We start from the raw sequence: 27,145 nt of genomic DNA on the forward strand, positions 1-27,145 counted from the left end.
CGATGTAGGAGAGGGGTCTAGTTATTTCAACCACTGTTCCTGGGACCCATGGGTGCCCTGCCCCGTAGTTCCTTGCCCAGACCAGGTCCCCTACGTTGAGGACTCTGTGTGCTGGTGATGACGATGAAGATGATGATGATGATGATGCTGATGGTGGTGGTGACCTAACCGTCTCGGCTGCTACCCGGTCTGGGTGTAAACGGTCCAGCTTGGTGATGAGGCGCCGTCCCCATCGCAGTTCTGCTGGGCTCTTACTGGTAGCAACGCATGGTGTAGTGTGCTGGGCGAGTAGGAATTTGGCCAGTCTGTGTTGCCAGTCCCCGCTAATGATGCGCCGGAGTGCGTCTTTGGTCGACCTTACCATCCGTTCGGCTTGCCCGTTGGTCGATGGATGGAAAGGCGTGGAGGTGGCGTGCCTAATCCAGTTCGCCTTCAAGAATGCCTGGAAATCAGTAGCGGTAAACTGAGGCCCATTGTCAGACACAATTACGTCGGGGAGGCCGTGTGTGGCAAAGAGAGCTCTGAGCACCTGGATTGTCCTCCCCGAGGTCATGTTGGGCACTGGGACTACCTCCAACCACTTGGAGTGGCTGTCCACCACTACTAAGAATAGCTGGCCCTGGAATGGCCCTGCATAGTCAATGTGGATGCGGGACCAGGGTGTGTGTGTGGCCTCCCACCGGTGCACGGGTGCGTGTGGCATTTCCGGTCTGGATCTCTGGCACGTGTAACAGGCCTTGACCCGTTCCTCAATGTCCTTGTCCAGCCCTGGCCACCAGAGGTAGCTTCTGGCCAGGGCCTTCATCCTAACCACCCCCGGGTGTCCCTCGTGTAAGGAGTCCAATACCCTGCCCTTTACTGCGGTGGGAATGATGACTCTGCTTCCCCAGAGGAGGCAGCCCCTGTGTGTGGAGATTTCGTTGCGCCTGATGAAATAGGCCTGGAACTCAGGTCCCGGGGACTTGTCCTGCCACCCTGTGCAAACCCAGGAATGTACCCTGCTCATGGTGTAGTCTGTGGCTGTGTGGCTGGCAATGTCCTTGGCATGAACTGGGCACTCTGGCAGCTCCTGCAGTGCTAGGATCTGTGTGGCTGGGGCCAGGTCTGGATCAGGGGTGTCTATGGGTAGCCTACTTAGACCGTCTGCGTGGCCCATCTCCTTCCGTGGCTTATGCACCAGCTTGCAATTGTAGGCTGCAAGGAAGATGGACCACCAGAGCATTCTGGGGGACAAGATTTGTGGGGTCTGCCTGTCCGTTGTGAACAGGCCCAGGAGTGGTTTGTGGTCCGTGTAGACAGTGAACTCCCTGCCATACAGATAATCGTGGAATTTTTTGATACCTGCCACGATTGCCAGGGCTTCTCTGTCGATTTGGGCATAGTTTCTTTCTGCTCCAGACAGCGTCCTGGAATAATAGGCTATGGGGATTTGCACCCCATTGGGCTCAAGGTGGCTGAGTACTGCGCCCACACCGTAAGGGGATGCATCGCATGTGATGCAAATGGGCTTGGACTCGATGAAATGGGTTACTGTGGACTTATCCGACAGTAGTGCTTTCAAGGCCTTGAAGCTATGGTCGTGTGCAGCAGTCCAGACCCATGCTGCCTGCTTGTTTAGCAGCCTGTGGAGTGGCTCTGCAATGGCTGCCTTGTGTGGGAGGAATGCATGGTAGAAATTCAACAGGCCCAGGAATGCCTGTAGCTCTGTCTTGTTCTTGGGTGTGGGTGCTAGCTTGATGGCCCTCACCTTGGATTCTGTGGGGTGAATTCCCCTGGCATCTACTCTGAACCCCAGGAATTCTGTGGAGGGCACCCCTATGCTGCATTTCTCCCTTTTGAGTTTAAGTCCAGCTGTGTGTAGCCTGGACAGTACCTCCCTGAGCCCCCCTGCTAGTTCTTCTGCTGACGCTCCTGCAATCAGGATGTCATCAAAATAGGGGCAGACTCCTGGGATGCCCTTGAGTGTCTTCTCCATGACTTCCTGAAAGATGCCAGGAGCCACGCTAACTCCGAACTGCAGCCTGTTCACCCGGAACGCCCCCCTGTATGTTACTATAGTTTGAATGTCAGCTGTAGCCCGCGTGACCGTGAGTTGCTGGTACGCCTGCGCAAGATCGAGCCTTGCAAAGATGGCGCCGCCTTGGAGGGAAGCGAGAACGTGGCTGACCGTGGGGACCGGGTAAGTGTGCAGGTTTAGGGCGCGGTTCACCGAACACTTGTAGTCGGCGCAGATCCTAATTTCCCCATTGGATTTGAGGGGGGTGACGATTGGGGTTTCCCACTCCCCCCCATCGACGGGCTCTAAGATTCCCTGGGCCACTAGCTTGTCTAATTCGCGCTCTATTTTTTGTTTGAGCACGAAGGTGACTCGCCGCGGCCGGACCCTAATTGGGGGAACGTTCGAGTTAAGCTTGAACGATATGGGGGGCCCAGTGTACCTGCCCAGTGTCCCGTCGAAGATGTCTGCGAACTCCTTGCAGACGGTCTCGACGGGGTCCCCCTGGATCCGGTGGATCCCGGTGACCGCGATTCCCAGGGCCTCGAACCAGTTTAGGCCGACTAGGCTGGCTCTCCGGCCCTCTACTACTACAACCCCCAGGTGCTCTTTGCGACCCTTAAACCCCACCGAGACAGTGGCCTCCTCTCTTACCTTGACCGGTGAGTTCTGGAAATCGGTCAGGGTTAAATTTGTAGGCCGCAATTTAATCCGCGGCTTGCTCCGGCTATTTATGTAGTTAAGGGTCTCGTCCGAAATGATCGAGACCGCTGATCCGGAGTCAAGCTCCATGCTGCAAGGGATGCCTTGCAAGCGGATTGTTAATCTAATTTTAGGCTTGAGTAGCCGGCGGCTACCCGTGTGATTAATGGCCAGCCGGCTCTCAACATAGCCAATTCGCGTTTTGGTCGGGGCCCCAGTACCTTCAAATGGCGATTCCTCTGGCTGCAGCTCGTGGATCTCCTCTTGTGGGCGGCGGCTACGGCAGACTGCGGCTATGTGGCCTGTTTTCTTGCAGGCCCGGCACGTGGCTGACCGGAACTTGCAGAGACTGCGCACGTGGCTCCCACCACACCCTGCGCACTTCAGAGGGTTGGTGGCGTTGCTGGGAGGCCTGGGCTTGTCTGGCCGTCTGGCTCGCTGGTCTGGGGTCGATTTCCACTGGAGGAGGTCGATGCTCTGGTCGTCCTCCTCCATGGCAAATTGCCGGTGAACGCTGGTCGCCTGGTTGCCGGACCGGGTTTCCTGGCAGGCTTGGACGGCCCCACAGGCCGCTTCGTGGACGAGGATGGCGTCCTCGGCTTCCTGGAGCGAAACCTCCTCTTTCTCGAACAGGCGCTGTTGCAGCCGCCTGTCCCGTAGGCCGCAGATCAGCCGGTCCCGTAGCCGCTCCTCCAAGTTCGAGAACCTGCAGGCGACGGCGGCTTCTCGTAGGGTGGCGAGGAAATCGACACCGGTCTCGTCGGGGTGCTGGTCCCTTTTTTCGAATTGTGACCGCGCGGCCACCTTGGAGGGCTGGGGCTTGAAATGGGTGTTGAGTCTGGCCACGAGGTCCCGGTACGCGACGGTGTTGATGGCCTCCTGGGGGAACAGGTTTGCGGCGATCTCCAACAGCGCTGGCCCCCCGAGGCAAAGCAGTGCTGCCGCCTTCGCACCGTCCTCTGATATCTGGTTGAACCGCATGTACAGTTCAACGTGAGCCAGGTAACGGGCCCAGGTCTCGGGGTGGCAGGTGTCAAACTCACGGGGTTGTCCAGCTCTTGCCATGGCGGTGCGGTTACGGTCTCGGTGCGGTGTGCGGTCTCGGATGCGGTGACCAGTGTGGTCCGGTCGGCTGGCGGTCATGGGGGGAGAGGGAAGGAAAATGCCTTTCCCTTCGGCTCGCGGATCGTTTCCCCAGTGACTTCAGCTCTTGGTTGGCAGCAATCCCACCTTCGTCGCCACTATTGTGTAGTGGGTCCGACGCAAGGAAGAGACGCCAGCCAGTGTGAGTTTAGCTCTTTATTGGAGGGGATGGCCCACTGGGGAATGAGGGTTACCTGGCCTCCTTAAATACCTAGCCAGGTAAGCGGACAGCCAATGGGGTTGGCCCTAGGTTTCCCGCCGAAACTGGGTTTCCCGCCAAAAACCGTTCAGGCCAACGTCCCCTGGTGGCTGTTGCTATGCAGGTGCCTGCATATGTGACACCAATAGTAATGGGGCCCTTGGGTGCAATCCCAAAACAAGTGGAGTATCACTTGGACACCATTGGCATTGACAAATTTGCCATCAGTCAATCGCAAAAGGCGGCCTTACTAGGAACTACTTCCATCCTGCGACAATGTCTGTAATGCCATCAAACATCCACATCTGCCTATCCCAGGTCCTTGGTAAGGACTCGATAGGTAGACAAAAATGCCAAATCCAGTCTGAACATCTGGCTGACTGTGCGATGATCAATAATAATAATAATAATAATAATAGAGTTGGAAGGGATCTTTTCTGGTGGAACCTCTAAACAGTCCCCCGAAAGTGGTCTTTCTTCTTGCATATTGCCTGGTTCTTTCAGACAGAGAAGTAGATGATCACCTCGATCATCTTAACGATTTTATTTCTGTTAAGTAATTCGCATTATGAAAATAACGGCATTATAAAATAAAATAAAAACAAACAAACCCTGCATTTATAACATCACGGAGCCTTTCCTATCTTGGGTGTAATATTCCCAAGAGGCATTCCCGATGCTTGAGAATAGCGCGCCCACAACTCGGCTTTGTCCCCAACACCCCTTTTGCGCCTCGACCAAACCCAACTCTTCGGCCTTTTCCGGAGACGCTTCGACATTTTGCCGAAGGGCTTGTAGGCTTAGGTCGATGCCGAGGTGGGCGGGGCCAGAACCTGTCGGGATTCGCTGCCTGGTTGTCGGCTTGGGCGGGCCAATCCCGACAGCGCTGGGCCTGCCTCTCCCCACGTGACCACGTTCCAGCTGCTGCTCCCGCAACAGCCCCCCCCCCGGTTGGAGAGGGAGAGCCAGCAAGCGGACGGGAGCGAAGTCAGATACTCTTTTATAACTTTGTTTCTTCTCCCCGCCCACCTCACCTGCCTCGGCTGGCTTGAGGGGTGGGGAGGAGGCTCCGGGCGCCCCGTTATTTAGTCTTAACGCCTCCCGATGGGAACTGCGTGCATTTAGCCAAGGTGAGAGACCTTTCCCCCCCCACTCTCTTCCCTTAATAAATTCTCAGCAAAAATAATTAAAAAAAAAACTATAATACATTGCTACTAAAAATAAGAAAGCTTCTATTTCTGGCTTGCAGAGAACGAAGATTCCATTCCTGGAGGGGGGGAAAAGGGGGGGGAAGAGAAGAGGATTTGGGTTTATAAAAGGGCTCCTTCCCTCCCTCCCCCGTTTGTTCCAACTTTTCTGGCGTTTTCCCCCTTTTCTTTGCTAATCCTGGGATTCCTGGCTTTTCCAAGTTAAGCAAGCGACCATCGGGTCGTGCCGGGCGTTTGCACGCAGATCTCTTTGCGTGGGATAGATGGGTGGAGGTTTTTGAAGTCTTTGCGAGGAACGTGTGTGTTTGCGTGCCTCTTTGTGTGTTTGCTTGTTTGCGTGTGTGTGTGTGTGTGTGTGTGTGCGCGCGCTGCTGGATTTCGCATTATTATTTATGCAGGGCGTGCGTGACGTTGGTTCGTGTTTGCTTGGCTGAGTCCGAAATGGCAACAGGGACGTGCCCGGGATTTGTTGACAAGTTTTGTTCAAAGTGTTTCTTCATTCTTAACTTTTTTTAAAAAAAAAATGGTTACTTTGATTGTTTTCAAAGTCCTGTTTTTCTGTGTTGCGTGTCTTTCTCTCTCAATGTGGATGCGATCCACTTGCTTCGGTTTTTGCATTCTTAGGCCAGCGTTTCCCAACCTTAGGAACTTGAAGATGCGTGGACTTCAACTCCCAGAATTCCCCAGCCAGCAATGCTGGCTGGGGAATTCTGGGAGTTGGAGTCCACGCATCTTCAAGTTCCTAAGGTTGGGAAACGCTGTCTTAGGCTATGTGCCCAACAATATGTGCTCTAAATTCAAATTGGTTTTCTTTATATATATATAAAAAAAGGTCTGTGGAGATTTTCAGTCATCCAGATCATGGTTGCCCCAAAGGTGCTTTTCCGAAAGGCAATTGGACTTTTCCTTTGAAAATGTTTTGCTTCTCACCCAAGAAGCTTGTTCAATTCATTCAGTTCTTCAGTTTAAAATAAAATCCACATGCATAAATTTTCTTAAACTTTAACAGACAGTTCTTTTCTCCCAGGAAGAAAAAAAAATGCTTTATTATGCCATATGTGGTTGCTCGGGGTGCACTTAGATTGGGATTGTGGTGATTAGTTCCTCTTTGTAGTGCAATAGACATGAAGGTCTCACTGAGGAATAAGCTGATAGTTGTTGTGTACGTGTTCACAGTTGTGCAGCAAGGGTGCACGGCCAAGCCCTTCTTTCAGCCACAATGCAAAATAGACTGCAGAACCTTGGGAGACATTATGTTGAATTATATTTTTCTTAAACTGCTTTTGCTTATTATGCACAATCTTTTAAAAATAGACTCACTCCACTGAATCTAAGTAGATATAGTGCAGAGAAAGAAGAGGGGAACACTACAGTATTGCAATTATGAAGCTCAAAGATATTCATTTCAGGCCAACCCTGGAGGTTACATTCCCTAAAATGGGTGGGGCAGTTTGTCTTGGTGAGGCCAAAAAAAATAGGATCAAAAGCAGAAATAAGCAGAAATAAAAGGACTTTTCCCAACGGTTGGACAACCTTATAGGGACTGGCAGATTCAAAATTAAGCATTCCTGATACTCTAGAGCAGTGTTCGTTAACCTGGGCAACTTTAAGATGTCTGGACTTCAATTCCCAGAATTCCTTACCCAGCTGTGGTGGCTGGAGAATTCTGAGTTGAAGTCTGATGGTTGAGAAATGCTGCTGTAGAGCAGGGGTGTCAAACTCAATTTCATTGAGGGCCGCATCAGCATTGCGGTTGCCCTCAGGGGGCTGGGTGGGTATGGCCAGGGTGGGCGTGGCCTACTGGGTGGGCGTGGCCAGAGTGCGTATGGCCTACTGGGTGGGCATGGCCAGCTCTACATCATTCGCATCAAGGTTGCCTATGGGGGCCTGGGCAGGAATGGGACAGATCTGAGGGTCTCTGGCAGAAGGAGGGTCTCTGGGCCAGGGCCAAGGCAGTGGGGGCCGTTTCCTCACTGTTTCCAGGATGGCTTCGCGGGCCACATGAAACCACTTCGCGGGCCGGATCCGGGCCCCAGGCCTTGTGTTTGACATGTCTGCTGTAGAGGGTTGGATTTTGACATACCGTATTTAGAGAATTGCATCAGCATATTGAAAGTGAAATGGTGTGATGGCAATAATATGGTTGCAGATCGTCTTGAAATGAATTTTGAAGTGCAGAAGTCAGTAATTAAATAATGATTAAATTAGTGAGGTAGTAAGATAGAGGTAGTTTCATTGTGATGTTACTGGCTGTTGCATTTCTTGTTTTGCTTAGCAACTTTTGTCTGAACAAAAGGCATCTCTGGAAAATCGTACTGTCTGGTCTCCTCTTCAGCAGTCTCGCACTCAAGCTCTTCGCCTTGGTTCATATTTATTACTGTGTTCCTTGGGAGTTATACTTAAAAGTTTTCTGCCAAAGCTAAACAACTTTGTTCGTTGAGGCTGGAGGTTCGTTCTTCAAGCTTGTGGGTTGGTTTCCGAAGGTTTCATTACCAGCCTGCGTAACATCTTCAGCAGAGTTTAGGGGATGTCACTGTTCTTCTGTTTATAAGGGCTTCCGGTGTGGGTGTGTCGAGTGAGGGTCTGTGATGGGTCTTACGATGGGTTGGGTGTGAGTCATCAATGAGGGTCTTGTGATGGGGAGGTTACATCGGATCAGGGTCATTGGGAGGTGAACTGCTGGGGGCAATGGGGCTTTCGTGGGTTGGTTGAGGGTCAGTGCCATCCCTGATTGGCTATGCGGTTGATTTGGATTCTGAGGGGTTTGTAGGCCGGTTGTTGGTCAATGTGTCTGTTGATGGAATTGCTTGTGGAGGGCCAGGCTTCGATGAACTGTGTTACCTAGCTTGGTAATGAAACATTCGGAAACCAACCCACAAGCTCGGAGCACGAACCTTCACCCTCATCCTACTCCCGAGCTACAGATATTTGCCACTATTGCGAATTCTTCATGGAAAACCAAAACCAGAATCCTTAGCAATTCCTTTATTAGGACCAACTGAAATCACCCAGAAGGCTATGCAAGTTTCTGAGCTACTGAAACAGGGGTTAATGAGGAATTTTACAGGACTCAGAAAGTGGCACATCCCTTTGGGTGATCTTAATAAAGATATCATACAGCGATGAATTTTGAATTTTGCTACGCGTGGCTCTATTGACTCCATGGAGCCCAAGCCATCCATTAATCACTGGATATGCAGCAAATATATCCAAGGACAGTTTGAGACAGAGCGAGAGAGATTGAGAATTCACAAAATAGTATTATGCAGCTGGACTGCTGTATTTGACATTCCTGGATAAAGCGTTGAAAAACAATGCTTGTTTTTAAGAACATCTTCTTTCCTCAGTGTCATTAAAAAACATCATTCTAATCTGTGCTGGGTACTTTGTCTTACTGTCATTTGCAAGGAGTAGAATATAAAAAAAAGTAAAAAAAATGTGGATGAAGCACGCATTAAAACAAAGTCAAATGAAAGTATTGCAGCATTTTGATCATAGTTAAAAAAAAGGAAGCACATGGCTTTTGTACTAAGAACTAGTATTATACACGTATTTATTTTATAGAATTAAATGATTAGCCTATGATTATTTAATAATTTCTACAGATGGAAATTTAAGCACCTACATTTAACGTGCTGTAATATGAATGTCTATCGTCCCATTAGTTTTCAAACTATCGGCATTTAATTCAGGATAACATCCACATGTGCAAAAAAACCCATTAATTTTGCAGAACAAAATTAACAAATGGGAAACAATTTCTGTCAAAAGGGGAGAGAGTACTGAATAGCACATGAATACTTTACATTTTGAATGCCACATCTAAATTAATTAGCTAAATGGGGAATTTCTTTTTGAAAAGACCACATTATTTTGTCCCTCCGTGTATGCTATAATTTTACATACAGATAGTCCTCAACTTACAATCATTTGTTTAGTGACCTTTAGAAGTTACAACGGCACTAGAAAAGTGACTTATAACCATTTTCCACACTTACTACTATTGCAGCATCCCCTTGGTCAATGTGAACAAAATTCAGACACTTGACAACTGACTCATATTTATGACAGTTGCAATGTCCTGAGGTCTTGTGATTCCCCTTTTGCAACCTTCTGACAAACAAAGTCAATGAGGGAAGCCAGATTCACTTAACAACTGTGTTACTAACTTAACAACTGCAGTGATTCACTTAACAACTGTGGCAAGAAAGGTCGTGAAATGGGGCAAAATTCACTTAACAACTGCCTCACTTAGCTACAGAAATTTTGGGCTCAATTGTGGTCGTATGTTGAGGACTCCTTGCATATAGAAATGTGATCTAGAGTTTCTGAACTAAATTTCTATCAACACACACACACACACACACACACACACACACATATATATGGGACGCGGTGGCTCAGTGGGTTAGGACGCTGAGCTTGTCGATCAGAAGGTCAGCAGTTTGCAGTTTGGCGGATTAAATCCCGAGTGCCGCGTAACAGAGTGAGCGCCTGTTACTCGTCCCAGCTTCTGCCAACCTAGCAGTTCGAAAGCACGTAAAAATGCAAGTAGAAAAATAGGGACCACTACGGTGGGAAGGTAACAGTGTTCCGTGCACCTTTGGCATCTAGTCATGCCGGCCACATGACCACGGAGACGTCCTCGGACAAGCGCTGGCTCTTTGGCTTTGAAACGTAGATGAGCACTGGCCCCTAGAGTCGGAAACGACTAGCACACATGTACAGGGGAACCTTTACCTTTATATATATATATATATATATATATATATATATATATATATATATATATATATATATATATATATATATATATATATATATATATATATATATATATATATATATATATATACACACACACACACACACACACACACACACACACACACATATATATATATATACATATATATATACATATATATATACACACACACATACATACATACATATATATATACATATACATATACATATACATATACATCTGCCCTATGGAACAAAATTCCTCTGAAATTTAGGCAAATTTCTGCAGGGCTGCAAAGACTTTGTTCTTTCTCAAGTATTGAGCCAAACAAAGGGATGATCATGTGCAAGGTATAAAACCCTTGAATGAGATATGTGTTGAAAGATTTAGTCACTTCTGTAATTGTTATTTATGTTATTTCATTATTCTGCAGTTTTCATATTCTGAAGGTCTACATTTATGTTACCCTATGTTAATGCTACTTCAAATTGTAAGTCGCCCCAAATCACCCTTGTGAATTGGGCAGCCCTATAAATTCACCACATTAATTAATGATAACTACAGATCTAAAGATTTGTGAAACGAGAAATTAAAAACATTAAAAATAGTGTCTGCATTTAATGAATACACTGGAAGCAAAGAAGATAGTTATTACAGTAATTATATATTCAGCTCATCTTAATTAATAAAGATGAGCAAGCTTTGGATTATATATATCCTACCCTGGCATCAATACTCAAAATGTTTAACCCAAAATATAAACTGACAAGATGCAGGGGTAGGCAACCTTGGTTCTTTTATGACTTGTGGACTTCAACTCCCAGAATTCCTGAGCCAGGATGGCTGACTCAGGAATTCTGGGAGTTGAAGTCCACGAATCATAAAAGAGCCAAGGTTGCCTACCCCTGGACAAGAGGTTTGTTTTTTCTGGCCAAAATCACATTAGATATTGAGTAACAAATCTGAAGGCTTCACATCAAAAATGAATGGAACCAGGATAAAATAAATGGATGGAGAAAAGCCAGAACAATATTTAATATAATTTAATGCAGTAACACAAATATTTAATAAAGTTAATATAAATATTGATAATGCACAATTGTTATAGCTTCCCCTGACAGAACATTAGAGTTGAGTTGTAACTTTTGAAGGGGCCTTGACAGGTCCCCAAAGCAGTGGCCTTAGTTAAATTGCATGTTTTCATTAGAGCCTACCTTAAAATAGGTTCAGCATTTTGGCTTCTGTTCAGAATTTGCTTCAGACTACATAAGTCTAAATATTTTCCTTTCAAACAAAGATAACACTGGTGGGGAGAAAAACATGGAATAGGATTTTTCATGGACCTTTGTGGCCGGAGAAATGCTCCTAATAGTTACATTTTCCCAGGTTTTGTTTTTCCTGCTTTTCTTGTTCCAAAAACTGGAGCTACAGACTCCATCTCAGCACACCAATCATGCTGGGTGTGATTTTACTCAGCACAAATTTCTGAGCCTGACAACCTGCAAGTGATTTGGTAAAACCATCACTTGCTAGTTGGTACACGTTAGCATCCTGTGAAACCTGGCTGATGATTGGCAACTCACAAGAGATTAGGACTCGGATAACAACCCCGTTGGCAGCCTTGTTCAGACAGAAAGTGAAATCTTGCACACCTCTGTGGTTAAGGTGAACAGTGCTCCATTCCCAAGATAACCCCATTCTTTCTTAACAAAAAGTGCTGCATAAATTATACATTGCTTTTTCTTCTAGAAAAGCATGTTCAGTTCGAGGCTAACCATTCTTAATTCACCAGTTTTGTGTTTTCTAATTTTTGGACTGGGAAAACTGGTTGCAAAAGACATTTTCAGCCTGGCCCACCTGGTCTGCTGTCTGTTTCTGCCTTAACAGTTCTTGAAACAAATGTTTCCTCTATTAGGAAATCCTCTTCTCCAGCAAACAGTCTTACTCTAGCCTCCGTGGGCTAACTAGCCTGTATGGGCCAGCTCTCATACACAGAAAAGACACGCTCCTACTTCTTCATGTCTATGTTGGGCTTTTCACTGAATTTTCAGAAATTATAGCTGCTGTCATTTTTCCTACACAACCTTTTACATGCTTTTTGGAAGGAAGGGAGGGAGGAAAAGAGGGAGGGAGGGAGGGAAGCAAGGAGCTTATAGGGTTTTTCAAGGGTTTAACTATTATATATCTACTTTGTAAGTATTTTGAGCAACAGTAAACATTCTAGACTTGACGGCTACTGGGGAAGAGAATGCTGGGTTTCAGAAAACCACTTGAAAAAGAACAATCTTCCTGTGCTGTGCTTGGAGGAAGCCTCTGGCATTTTGGCATTCTTAAAATGCTGAAGATGACTGTGAGATAGTAAATGGCACGCATACTGGAGGATGGGGGGGGGGAGTCCATTTATGTCTGGAGTTCCCACTGTTTGTTTTGCTAATATTTACTTGAATTCTTCCTCTGCGTTCCGTTTTCTTCTGATATTTTTAATCAACTTGTAAATAGATTGGCATTTATAGCTTAAATAGGCATATACTGTACCTTTCAGGTAGACAGTCTTGAATTTAAGCCAATCCCCTCCCCTCTCCCCCATATATATGAATTGGTGATGTGTAATCAAGTTAATGTTAACTCAGATCTTCTACCTGTCCGCTCATCATCGCTGTAACTCAATCTATCCAATAATATGTGTAACTCGAGAGTTGAAATGAGGGATCCTTGGTGCTCTCTGAGCTTGGTTGTTTTCTTGCAGATGTTTCATTACTCAAACTAGGTAACATCATTAGAGCCAGGTCCATCCATCTGGACGTTGTTTCTCGTTGTCTTCTCTTTCCTTTCACCTCTGTTAGTATTATGGACTTCTCGTAGGAGATGAGTATTCATATATGTCCAAAATATGAGAATTTAAGTGACCATTCAAAGTTACAGTGGCACTGAAGAAAGCGACATATGACCATTTTTCACACTAAACGACCATTGCAGCCTCTCCATAGCCATGTGATGAAAATTCAGGCGCTTGGCAAGTAGCTCATATTTATGACGGTTGCCGTGTCCCAGGGTCATGTGATCACCTTTTGTGATCTTCTGACGAGCAAAGTCAGTCAGGAAGCCAGATTCACTTAACAACCATGTTACTAACAACTGCAGTGCTTCATTTAACAACTGTGGCAAGGTAAAGTTTGTAAAATGGGGCAAAACTCACTTAACTGTCTTGCTTAGCAGTATAAATTTTGGGTTCAGCTGGGGTTGTAAGTCAAGGACTAGCTATATTTCAATTTATTTTCTTCTATAATCCATGTATTTATTTTTTTGGCTCTAACTCTATCCATAGTATTCTTTGTACAGTTTTACCAATGAGTATGTATATGCATCTGTGTACCTTATGCAATAAGGGACGCGGTGGCTCAGTGGGTTAGGATGCTGAGCTTGTTGATCAGAAGGTCGGCAGTTTGGTGGGTCGAATCCCGAGTGCCGCGTAGCAGAGTGAGCGCCTGTTACTCGTCCCAGCTTCTGCCAACCTAGCAGTTCGAAAGCACGTAAAAATGCAAGTAGAAAAATAGGGACCACTACGGTGGGAAGGTAACAGCGTTCCGTGCGCCTTTGGCGTCTAGTCATGCCGGCCACATGACCACGGAGACGTCCTCGGACAAGCGCTGGCTCTTCGGCTTTGAAACGGAGATGAGCACCGGCCCCTAGAGTCGGAAACGACTAGCACGCATGTGCGGGGGAACCTTTACCTTTACTTTACCTTTACCTTATGCAATATCCAGCTTTCAAAACTTAGGTTTACCCACTGCACTGAAACCAGACACATATATACCCTAATATTACAACTGTTAGAATTTCTAACTGGGAACAGCCATACCAATAAATATGTGCATGTGTTACATTTTTTGTCATACTTATCAGTGCATATGTCTATATTTGTTTGTTTGTCACAAGCCACAATCCAAAAAAAGTATATTTGGGCTGCAAAAATTTGTATCTAAACTGCATTCTCAGCAACTTGGATGGCCACAGGCAGGAGAATATATTCCCAGAATATCCCAAGAGCACAACTCCTATTTTCATTTCTGACAGTGCTTAAGAACATTATTAATGCTCACACCTCTGGGATGCAAAAAATCCAAATACCATTTTATAGTGATAAGGGGCTTTCAGGATCTTTGTGTTATTACTTAGTGATAGTCCAGATTTGTACAACAGACAAGGGCTTACATTATACATACCTGCATAAGTGTGCATTTAATTGCACATAAAATGATAGTTCTCAAATGAAATAAATAACTGATCATCTGCATATATTAACTGTTTTCTCCCACATGGGAATGTACACTCTTATACACAGTGACAAGTACAACTTAACATAAATTCCCCTCTTCACTTCCAGCAAAAAAAAAGGTTGGAGATGAGGTCAAAAGGGAAGGACAAAATGAAAGAGGGCAAAATGGATGTATGGAAAGCAAAAAGGAGAGATAACAGAACCAGGAAAAGTTCTTAAGATTTCTTACAGTTAAAACACATTGCATTAGCAGTTTCTTCAACTACAAAGCCACAAGTAATCTTTAAGGGCAACTAGGCTTTTCAGCAAGTTAGTTCCCATTTTTATGTTTCTAGAGACCTTTACCTGCAGGTATTCATTTGGAAGAAAACATGGTCTTTTTGTGGAGTAAATATTGATCCAAATGAGCTTTATTATCCAGTTAGGGATTTGAGCACTATGTAGGAGTATTAGATTATTTGATCTAAACTAAGTTTCATTGTCACTGTAAAGGACACAACTTTTCAGATTATTAAATCCGTCCTTAAAGCTTTCCTCAAAAATCTTTGAATATGAAAAATAATTAAAAAAATGTGCAATGTATAGATACTGTTAAGTCCTCCCAGATCATTGCTCTTGAAAATAGTTAAGCTAGAAAGGAGAAATAACATTGTAATTTAAAAGCAGTATATAAATAGGATGGTCTTCAGAAAAGCGCATTATCAGTTGATGGCTGATATTTATTTCTTCTTTTCAAGATGATCTGATTTGCACAGAATTCTCGAGATGACTTCCACAAACACAAGCAGCAAAAACAGGTAAGGTTTTAATCTAAGACTCTACTTGCTTCTCATTTCCCCCCTGTTTTTCTCCCTGTGTGTTTTTAAACTTTCTTTTTTAAAAGTCGCATACTCACCCTTGTGTAGTTCCTCTTTTGGGTAGCATTTTTTCCCCCAAAGAAATGCCAAGAACAAAACATTACATGTTTATGTTAAGGTTAGCACTTGGAACTCTTTACAGCTTGGTGGGAAATTGTCAGAGGCAATTGATACTAATTTCTTGAAGATCTGTTTATGTTTGTGTGTGTCTGCTTTCTTCCTGCAGCTGTTGGAGAAAGATTGTTAAGTCTTCTGAAAGTTTATGATTTGCTGGGTACTCTTGAAGCAATATTGATGTCAATAGTGTAAGCAGGGTGGGTTTTGAAATTACTGTACAACTTTTAGAATCCCTAGATGGTATAGTCACACCAAGACTATATGATTCCATTCATTAAGACTCATTAGATGTTAAGAGTAATACAATGTATATAATGAGATAAGTTCATGAGATGGAGCAGGTGTTTTTCAGTCTTGCGTTGTGTTCTGGCTGGTCAGGTAAAAGCCAAACCAATGGAAAAACCCTCGCTAAGCCTGACACCAAACGTATTACAAGTAGTCCTCAACTTACAATCATTTGTTTAATGACTGTTCGAAGTTACAGCAGCACTGAAAAAAGTGGCTTATGACTGCTTTTCACACTTACAACCATGGCAGCATCCCCATGGTCACGCGATCAAAATTCAGACACTTGGCAAGTGGCTCATATTTGTATCCCAGGATCATACGAGCACCGTTTGCAACTTTCTGATGAGCAAAGTCAATGGGGAAGCCAGATTCGCTGTACAATTGTATTACTAACTTAACAACTGCAGTGATAGCAACTGTGGCAAGAAAGGCCATAAAATGGAGCAAAACTCACTTAACTCCTGTTTTGCTTAGCAACAGAAATTTTGGTCTCAATTGTAAGTCGAGGATTATCTCTACTTCTAGATAAAAAGGTAAAGGTAAAGGTTCCCCTGCACATGCATGCTAGTCGTTTCCGACTAGGGGCCGGTGCTCATCTCCGTTTCAAAGCCGAAGAGCCAGCACTTGTCCGAGGACGTCTCCGTGGTCATGTGGCCGGCATGACTAGACGCCAAAGGCGCACGGAACGCTGTTACCTTTCCACCGTAGTGGTCCCTATAGACCCTTGGGAATTGAATGTGACGTTAAGATATGTCCATGCAGTCGCCTTAGCAGCAGTATAGAAATGACCTACCATTGCTATCTTCCAGGACATTTTTTGACTTCCAAATGGCTGACTCTGCTTAGCCTTCTAGATCAGCTAGGTTGGTTCACTTAAGCATAGCAGTGATGAAATTCTGATTCAGTACAGCATATGTCCTATCAGATGTTGCTAACTACAGTTCTTACCAATTATAGCTAGTATGATCAAGGGTAACAAGAAGACCCCAAGTTCCATATTTAAGGTAATAAGTACCCTGGCCTATTATCCAGGAGCAGTTTGTTGACTTTGACTGTTGTTGGAAACTTAAGCAGGACTCTGATACTATTTGGTTGAGAGACTACCAGAAATTATGGACTAGATTGGTCCAGTCTACAACCAGACTTGAGCAACAGGATACCAGTCCAATATTGTAAAGAGAATGACATAGATGCATACATGTGATCATTAGAGGGAGTCTTTACTTTTTAAATAAATCAGCAAGCAGGCTAATTTTTTTCAAAGAGATGAGCTAACAGGTAATTGTTCCCATCTTGCATTTTTTTAAAAAACAACATGTGAGTAGATGTGGTTGATTTCATTCTTTTGAAAGAACTTTATTACTTCCTATATATCAGTTGCTGGGGAATTCTAGGTGTTGAAGTCTGCTTGTCTTAAACTTGCGGAGATTAAACACTGCCAAATATGGTGGGTTTGCATGATTATGAATTGATTGATAATTATTTTAGTTAAAAATTGTTGTTGTTAGCTGCAAAGTCGTGTCCGACCCATTGCGACCCTATGGACAACGTTTCTCCAGGCCTTCCTGTCCTCTACCATCTTCTGGAGTCCATTTAGGCTCACGCCTACTGCTTCAGTGACTCCATCCAGCCACCTCATTCTCTGTCGTCCCCTTCTTCTCTTGCCCTCAATCTTTCCCAGCATTAGGCTCTTCTCCAGTGAGTCCTTCCTTCTCATTAGGTGGCCAAAGTATTTGAGTTTTAGCTTCAGGATCTGGCCTTCTAAAGAGCAGTCAGGGTTGATCTCTAGGACTGACCGGTTTGATCGCCTTACAGTCCAAGGGACTCGCAGGAGTCTTCTCCAGCACCATAGCTCAAAGGCCTCAATTCTTTGGCACTCAGCCTTTCGTATGGTCCAACTTTCACTGCCATACATTGCAACTGGGAAGATCATAGCCTTGACTGTATGCACTTTTGTTGGTAGGGTGATGTTTCTGCTTTTTAGTGTGCTGTCTAGATTTGTCATGGCTTTCCTCCCGAGGAGCAAGCGTCTTTTAATTTCTTGGCTACAGTCCCATCTGCAGTGATCTTGAAGCCCAGGAAAATAAAATCTGTCACTACCTCCATTTCTTCCCCATCTATTTGCCAGGAATTGAGAGGACCGGATGCCATGATCATGGTTTTCTTAATGTTAAGTTTCAACCCAACTTTTGTACTCTCCTTCTTCACCCACAACAAGAGGCTCTTTAGTTCTTCTTCACTTTCTGCCATTAGAGTTAAAAATTATCCACTGCCTTTTGACTAAAAAGTGCTTGAGGGTTGCTAATTTGGGCTGTTCGACATTAATGTTCCTAGATCACAAGAGGTGCATGTTCAAATTTTAAAACCAAAACTTTAAAATGTAAAAAAAAATGCCATTCTCTGGAGTACTGTTCTGTCTGGACATGCATCTTTCTTAAACTGCATCCAATATCACACAGATCTGACGGTTGCAGTGAATCTGAAGAACAAATTGTTTTCTGCCTGTGCATTCTTGCCTCGATTCAACTGGCATATAAATTAAGCTATTTAACACTCTTTGCAGCTTCCTCTCTCGCTGTCAGGAACACATAAGCTTCTGCATATGTTACATTCACTTGCTTGCAAAGGCATCCCTGTTGTTGTAGAACCAGGGGTCTTCAAACTTGGCCCTTTTATGACTTGTGCACTTTAACTCCCAGAATTCCTGACTTATCTAGAAGTACAGATAATCTTATCTACCCCTGCTGTAGAACAAGGAAAATGAAACTATTAAGCTTTCCAGAATGATGGTAACACACTGATGAAGTGCCATAACTCAAGAAAACTACATCTGCCGTAGTGTAGATGAGGAAGAACAATTTACAAAAATGTTGAGATTCCTGCTTGTAGCCTCTTGCTGAAATTCTGTGCTCAGCCATTCTGGCACCCTAAACACCCTCCTAACTGCCCACCACAACCCTCTCTGAACACACATTGGCCTTTCTTGAAGCAATTCTTTTGGAAATGTGACTGAAAGGTAGAAAGCATGTGAATACAGAGAGTCCCCGACGTAACAACCATTCGCTTAGTGACTATTTGAAATTAGAAGTGGTCTTATGACTGACTTTGGACAAAGTGTACACCATAATATTTATTGATGATAAATAGTATGATTTTTATCAGCGAAGCTCTCCATTTATAGGGTTCACGATTGACAGCAAATTTTCAAAGGGTTCTTTCTACAAGTGATGGGTGAAAGTGTGTAAGATAACCCTGACTCCTGAATACAAAGGAATATCTATAGTAAATGTTCTAGGATGCACTGTACTTTTTCTCTACAAATTTTATGTGCTGATTTTGAAGCTATGAACAATTTTAACTGGGGAAACTGGATTATTTCAGCAAATTGCTTGGATGGGGGGGGGACAACCCTTCCTCAGTAGGAGTTCATTTATTTGCTAAGTAAAATGAAAAGGCCTTTATTTGCATGTTTAAAGCACTGGGAGTCACAATAGGCGGCTGACTCTTTCACCTTCCACTGTAGAGAAACTTCTTTGGGATGCAAATGGTGGTTAAGACTATCATCTTAATTAATGAGTCTTCATTTGTCTTGGCTGAAGTTTGCATCAGTATTTTATCAGATGCTGCTCCAATTTGTGTGTGTGCTTCTGTCTGCGCTAAGGCTATGAATTGCAAAGGTCTTCCAAAGAACTGTTATTAATCGGGTTTCTGGTGGGAAGAATAACCAAAAGCAGAGTAAATAACAAAATAACAGAATTAGAAGGGACCTTGGAGGTCTTCTAGTCCAATCCCTTGCTCAGGCAGAAGACCCTATACCAGGGGTGTCACACTCGCAACGTCACATGACATGTCACAATGTATCGTGACTTTTTCCCCATTGCCGGCAATGGGGTGGGCGCAGTTTTGGCGAGACGCACCGGCCTGCAGGCTGGCAGTTTGACTCCCCTGCCCTATACCATTTCAGACAAGTGGTTGTCCAGTCTCTTCTTAAAAGAGACGGAGCAACCACAAACTTCTGAAGGGAAGCTGTTCCACTGGTTAATTGTTCTCACTGTCAGGAAATTTCTCCTTAGTTCTAGGTTGCTTCTCTCCTTGATTAGTTTCCATCCGTTGTTTCTTGTCTTGCTTTCCGCTGCTGGAAAATTAAGTTGACCCCCTCTTCTTTGTGGCAGCCCCTCAAATATTGGAACACTGCTATCATCACCCCTAGCCCTTCTTTTTATTAAACTAGACACACCCAATTCTTGAAACCGTTCTTCTTAATGTTTTAATAATAATAATAATAATTTTATTTGTATACCGCCCTTCTCCCGAAGGACTCAGGGCGGTGAACAGGGCAAACATATAAAAATACAAAATACAAAAATTAAAAAAGAATTAAACGAGATGCCCAAGTTACAACAATAGATTAATATACATTTAAAACAACCATAAAATCCAAACCCTCCAGTCTCCTGATCATCTTTATTGCTCTTTTTTTTTTTGCACTCTTTCCAGTCTCAACATCTTTTTTTATATTGCGGTGACCAAAATTGGATGCAGTATTCCAAGTGTGGTCTTACTAAAGGCTTTATAAAACAGTGCCAATAATGTTCAGATGAGTAATGTGTGTGTGGGGTGTGTGTGTGTGTGTGCTGCTTCTGATGCAGAAATAGCTCAACTTTTATATTTTGCCCTGTCACATCTGAGACCTTTGGAAGCTTGGAGTTTTTAAAGTGCACTGGAACCCCTTGCATTCCTTCTTCCTTATTCTTGGGCTTTAAATGGTGTGCGTGTGAGAGAAAGAGGGAGAGGCTGATTTACTTTATATCTTTGTTTTGCACTGTTTACTCTGTTGAGGGCTTTTGATTATCTACTTGTCCTTGTGTTACTTGCTCTCCCCTAACCTGACAGCTCCTTTTTTTCCAGATAAAAGCAAACATGCTGGTAAGCACACAGTTCTTCTACCTTGAAGGCTTTATTTGATCTTTGCTGCATCTATGTGCAATTGGAGGTTTTTCCCCATCAGGGTTGCTCTGAAATCTAAAATACTTGTGCAACAGTCTGCCCAGCCTGTCTTTTTCTTGCTTTCGTGCTTCTTCCTATTTTTTGGACCCTGCAGAATCAATATTTGAAATTTACCTTAATGCAAATAAATAAATCCTGTTTGAAATAAATTCTTCTTGGAAAAATATACAAAAAAAATCCTTTAATTTTCTTTTCAACACAGAATCAATCTCTTAAAAAACAGCTTTTACTTCCGGAAATGGGGAATCTATCAGATTTTTGCACAACTAAGTCCCTATGTTTTTTTTTTATTTTAAAAAGTCTTAAAACTTGCTTTCAATTTTTAGTGCATTGAAACAATGGTCTAAGCTGTAATATAAGCAAGGAGATGTATCATCTAAAACTCCTTGGACCTAGGCTGTCCATATACAGTGCAAATAATGCATTTTGTATTTTGAAGAATATATTTCCACAGTAAGTTGAAATAAAAATGAGTGATTTAAAAACCAGAAATTAATAATTTTTTTAAAAAAACTAATTATTCTTTTTAATTTTGTTTAATCAATTTTAATATTTTGAAATTTAATTTGTTTATTGTATTGTTATAAAGCATACATAATACATTATATTATTTTGATACAGTGTTATTTTAGCCATATTTAACAGACTGTATAGATAAAATAATGAGTCACATTGGTTTTTCTTTTCCCTAGTATTCTCAAGACAGCACAAAAACAGGCCTGGATAAAATAAAGGGATTAGCTCCAGCGTTTCTAGAAACTTCATAACTGGGGAATTAAAACAATTATGCACGCAATCAAAGTAAAGAGATTACAAGTAGTCACTCTATTAATTTAAAATGTAAATATGTTTATAATGCCAGCCACACACTTTTCATAAAACTGTGTGCAATGATTTTAGTAAGAATTATTTAAAGGTGTGACAGAAATGAGGAGGAATGTCTGCTAAATACAGATAGTCCTCCATTTACAACCATTCATTTAGTGATCATTTAAAGTTACAACAGCACCAAAAATGTGACTTATGACCATTTTTCATATTTACGACTGTTGTAGCATCCACATGTTCAAGTGATCAAAATTCAGACACTGGGCAACTGGCTCCTATTTAATGACAGTTGCAATGTCCCGGGATCATCTGATCACCTTGTACGATCACCTGACAAGCAAAGTTAATAGGGAAGACCCAGATTCATTTAACAACTGAATTATTAACAACTTCAGTCATTCACTTAACAACTGTGGAAAGAAATGTTGTAAAATGGGGCAAAACTCATTTAACAACTGTCTCGCTTAACACAAATTCTGGGCTCAATTGTGGTCATAAGTCGAGGACTGCCTGTAAATGGTTTAAAAATACCATTTGCTTTATGCTGTGATATTTTTTTTTTAAAAAAGAAAAAGCTTGGTGCCTGACCAAGGCATTATTTTTTACTTTCTACAAAAGAGATTTTGTTTGAAACCAATATTCTATCCTTTAACAATATTTGAATAAAGGAAACATAACAACAATTATGTTCTGCTCCAATGTAGAGCAAAGTGCTGGACAAATTAAGTGAGAGAGTTGTCAATGGGCTGTGCTTTTTCTGTGGGCCTTCCCCCCCCCCCTCCTCCAATGAACTATACCAGTCTGTAATTGAAAATCAATGCAGGCCCATTTTGGAGGGAAATCAGTAGATTTAACTGACCCAGACGATCATGCAGGAATGACACCCCTTTCACGGCATGATGACTCAGTATAAATCACAATCGGACAGAGTCATCATTTCCCTTCAAGACCACAACAGGACTCAGTATAATCCAAATCATTCCACCAATACTTTCGTGTTTTCTGTATACGCTCCTTTTATCCCAAAGGTGCTTTTTCAAAAGGCAACTGGACTTCGTTTTTTCCTTGAAGACGTTGCACTTCTCATCCAAGAAGCTTCTTCAGTTCTTCAGAAAAACAAAGTCCAGTTGCCTTTTGACAAAGCACCTTTGGGACAACCATGACCTGGATGACTGAGAATCTCCATAGACATGTTCCTTTATCATGCACTGACTTCATTTGGCAGAAAGCAGTGAGGGGAAAATGGGGTGTTCACATGAGGGGCTTACCCAGTTTTCTGTGATGCACTGTATCAACTAACTGCTGGATGAGCTGCAAACTAAAAACCTGCAAGCTGAAAAGGTGGCTGGCTTAGGTGCAATTCCCTTTGTGAGGAGAACCCAGAACAAGGATGCCATGCAGAGTTGGGGCAAGGGCTTTGGTAAATCTTTGAACTTGCCATCTGGGTAGTCAGTTCAGGGATTCAGGTTTGTGCCAAGCTCATAACAGATAACAGAATTGGAAGGGACCTTGGAGGTCTTCTAGTCTGACCCCCTGCTCAAGCAGGAAATCCTATACCATTTCAGACACATGGTTGTCCAATCTCTTCTTAAAAACCTCCAAAACCTCCAGTGTTGGAGCATCCATAGCTTCTGGAGGCAAGTGGTTCCACTGATCAATTGTTTTAACTGTCAGGAAATTTCTCCTTCGTTCCAGGTTAATACTCTCCTTAGATTACTTTCCATCCGTTGCTCCTTGTCCTGCCTTCAGGTGCTTTGGAGAATAGGCTGACCCCCTCTTCTTTGTGGCAGCCCCTTAGATATTGTAACACTGCTATTCTATCACACACACACACACACACACCAGTCCTATTTTTCATTAAATTAAAGGTAAAGGTTCCCCTGCACGTGCGTGCTAGTCGTTTCCGACTCTAGGGGCCGGTGCTCATCTCCGTTTCCAAGCCGAAGAGCCAGCGCTTGTCCGAGGACGTCTCCGTGGTCATGTGGCCGGCATGACTAGACGCCAAAGGCGCACGGAACGCTGTTACCTTCCCACCGGAGTGGTCCCTATTTTTTCTACTTGCGTTTTTACGTGCTTTCGAACTGCTAGGTTGGCAGAAGCTGGGACGAGTAACAGGCGCTCACTCTGTTACGCGGCACTCGGGATTCGACCCGCCAAACTGCCGACCTTCTGATCGACAAGCTCAGCGTCCTAACCCACTGAGCCACCGCGTCCCCCTTCATTAAATTAGACATACCCAATTCCTGCAAACATTCTCCCTTATGTTTATCCTCCAGTCCCCTAATCATCTTTGTTGCTTTTATCTATATTCTCTCTCTTTTTAATATGGTGGCGACCAAAAGTGGATATTATTCCAAGTGTGGCCTTACCAAGAGATTATACAGTGGTATTAACACCCCATGTGATCTTGGTTCTAGCCCTCTGATAATGCAACCTAGGATTGCATTGGCTTTTTTGGCTGCTGCCACACACTGCTGGCTCACATTTAAGTGATTGTCCACTAGGACTCCAAGTTCCCTCTCGCAGTTACTACTGTTTTGTCAGGCACCAACTATTCCATACCTGTGCATTTAAGTTTTTCTTGCCCTAAATAAGGCAAGGATATGATACAGGGCTTTTTTTTGTCATAGAACGCTCAGAACGGAGTTCCGGCACCTTTTTTGGATGGAACCTTGTAGGTTAGGCAAGGCGGGTTGTATGACATGTGTGAGTTCCGGCACCTTTTTCTTTTACAAAAAAAAAAAGCACTGGATGCAAACAATCTTTCAGCTGGCACAGCTGGCACAGCTGCTCCCCTTGGCAGTTGCCTACCACGCCTGCCCCCAGTGGCGTAGCGTGGGTTGTCAGCACCCGGGACAAGGCAAGTAATTTGCGCCCCCTAACCCATGGATTTTAGCACTAGAGTCTCTTCCACTAGATTAGTTAAAGAAACCCTTACCCCCTAAGCACATGTATTGTTTGTTATGAAAATACTGATGTAATTAAAGTAAAATGCATCTAATGCGCCCCCCCAGATGTTGTGCCCGGTCTGGCCGGCCCCCCCCTGCACCCCCCACGCCACGCCACTGCCTGCCCCCCTCTCCTTCTCCTCCAGCTGGAGAATCCCTCGCGCGGTCTTGCTAAAGGGAACATCGGAGAACTGAGCGGCCCGTCGGGCATCGCGGGGCACCGGCGGGTCGCCTTCCTCTCGCCTCCGCGCTCTTCCTTTCTCGGCGCCCTCCGGGGAACCCTCCCGCGCCTTGCCCCTCAGCGATAGGTCCAGCAGCCGAGCTTGTCCTTCTCTTTCCCCCCCCCCCCCGAGCCAATCCTCCCTCCTCTGGCCTTTGACAGCACACCATGTCCATTTCAGGAGGCGGATTGTACCAAGCCAACTTGGGCGGGGGGGTGGGTGGGCTGGAGAAAGCAGCCAGCCCGCGCAAGGGAAGCCGCCGTGCGCTTGGCGAGCTGGGGGACTCCCCTCACCCCCCCCCCTCATCGGCGAGCGCGCGCCTTGGCCCGGTGTTGGCGCGCGCGCCTTTACGCACGCGGCTCTCCAGCCCCCCCGGCTTCAGGCATGACTGCCGGGCCGGCCTTACCTGCGCGGGTGCAGAGGCGGGGGAGCAAAGCCGCCCCCTGGTTGCCCTGCCCTGCCCTGCCCCTCCTCTCCTCTGCCGGCCCTTCCCTTCTGACTTGCAATACGTCTAGCCGGACTGGAGGAGGCCCTCGGGTGCCCGGATGTCGATCAAAATTAGCGCTGGGCTGAGCTAGCAAGGTGGGCGGCTGGCTGGCTGGCTGGCTGGCCGGCCCCCCCCCCGGGGAAAGCTGCCGAGGTGGGGGAGAGCGGAGGAGCCTGCCGCGCTTGGTCTTTCCCGGGCGGCCCGAGGGGTTCGGCAAATGGCCGGGAAGTTTCTGGCGGGTGGGGGCGTAGGGAAGAGCCCCGAAGTCCGCTGATGGCCAGGAGACGCCCGGCTTGCTAAGCTTCACTATGGCTGCCCAGTCAAGGTAAGGATTCAAAACAAAAGCGCTCCGTAGCGTTCGCGTTGAATTGCGCTGGCTGTTATTTCGGGGACGGGGCGGCGGCGGCCGGGGTGATGGCTTCTCCTTTTGCTTGTCGTGTGAATCGTGCCTGTTCTGGCGGGTAAGGCGTGATCCCGGGGATTCCCTTCGGGGTTCCAAAGTTGGCGATCGGGTTAACCAAGCGCCGGGGAGAGGTGGGGGGTGGGGGTGGAAATGGTTTAAAAATAAATAAAGCCACCCTCCGTTGCTCAGAGGGGAAGAAATACTCCCCCCCTCCCATTTATTTTTCTCTTTCTCCTCTTCCCTACAACCCCCTGCTTAAAATAATAATAATAATAATAATAAATGTCGTTTCCTTCGGGCTTTTAAATTGAACGCACTAGGAAGCATGAAAAAAACTGCAGTTACAAAACTCGGATCTTGGTTAACAGCTGATGGATCAGCTCTTCCCGCCGCGTTTCCTACCCCACTTTGAACTGCCACGGGATTATAATTGGGGTGGGTGTCGGGGAAAGGGGAGATGAATCCTGTGTCTGGGTTTGAATTGTGTGTGTTTTCAGGGCTTGTTTTCTGGATCAGCCCTTAAAATGGTAGCTTAGACGGTTCCTGTGAGCTGGGAATCTGCTGAGTCGGCAAAGGCTCTTTGGGACTCTAAAGGGGAGATGAGTGGAACGGAGTAATTATCTCTGGTTACTGTCAAACGAGGAGATGGAAGATGAACTCTTTGGAAATGCTTTCTCTTAATTATCTTGGATTACTCCTGGGTGGGAGGCCTTTTTTCCCCCTCTTTCAAATAAGTGACCCTTTCGGAAAAAGAAATCACCCAGCTACATAATTTTTCAGCCTTTTCAGATTTAAAGGAAATACGATTCACAGCCCTGGGCCCGCCTCACTCTTCCCTATTCCTTCATGCAACGAATCTAATCGTGTTTTATTCAAGATAGGTTTTCCCCCCCAACTATTAGTGTTCCTTTCTCTGCTGGAAAACTAAGTCGTATAATAAGATGGGGGAGGTATGTTAAGGAAAAGTAGTTACCCCAGTGGGTATGTCCTTATTTTCTGTTGGAGGGGAAAATCCAAATGTAGAGAAATTATTGTTAATGAAACCAAATGTAGACACTGGAAGTTCAGCTAGTTGGGTGTCGCAAAGTTTTGGAACTGCGGCTCCATTTGTCCTCAGCTGAAGGTTTGATATTGGAAGTACAAATTGTTGGCTGCCTTCCATAATCTTCCAGAGCACTCTAAAGCTTATATAAATTGCCAGCCTGAATGTTTGCCTTTAAGCACGTAATGGCCTACTTCAGGGTTGGGAGTCTGCAAAAGAGCGGAAAAAGTCTACCTTTGTTGGTATCTTTTAGAAGATAACTCTAGCCTAGTTGCATTTTGTGTAGGATGAAACAGAGAGGAGCCACAGTTTATGTTCTCTGCAGGGGAAAAAAGTCTTGGGTATATCTTATGTATAATGGGAGGGGAGGGAAGCCCTCCACATGATTTAACAGTTGATGATGCATTTAAAAATTGTTTGATGCAAGAACAAGCCATTGAAGGTATTAATGCCCATATCTAAATTGAAAGAATCGAAAGTCTCCAAATGTTGATAGGCAATTTTCCATTTTAGGGGCAGAGCTCAGGAGCCAAATTGTCTGATATGTGGGAGAGCCATTAAGGTAATCTGAACTAGATTCTTGAAGCAGCAACAAATAGAACAATGAGAAGCCCTCCAACATTGTTGTTCTCCTTGCTTTGTGGCAACACTTTATTTGTTTGAAGGGTATACT

At 44.7% G+C, this 27,145-nt stretch overlaps 1 protein-coding gene across 6 annotated transcripts in view; it reads left to right on the forward strand.

Moving 5' to 3' along the window:
• The first annotated feature begins 4,998 nt into the window (after positions 1-4,998).
• Positions 4,999-27,145, forward strand: part of AFF1 (ALF transcription elongation factor 1) — a 183,770-nt gene continuing 161,623 nt past the window's right edge. For 5 of the 6 annotated variants that reach the window (XR_014027154.1, XM_081333155.1, XM_081333154.1 and 2 more), the window contains exons 1-2: positions 4,999-5,170; positions 15,012-15,071. Coding sequence is in view for 5 of the 6 variants with exons in the window: in XM_081333155.1 (XP_081189281.1) it covers positions 15,040-15,071 (32 nt within the window). In the remaining variant the exon portion in view is untranslated. Of the gene's footprint in view, positions 5,171-15,011; positions 15,072-25,184; positions 25,353-27,145 lie in introns of those variants that run through there. The other variant, XM_081333157.1, reaches the window with a different exon arrangement.

This window comes from Vipera berus (genome assembly GCF_964194415.1).
Source record: "Vipera berus genome assembly, chromosome: 7".
NCBI classification, from domain to species: domain Eukaryota; kingdom Metazoa; phylum Chordata; class Lepidosauria; order Squamata; family Viperidae; genus Vipera; species Vipera berus.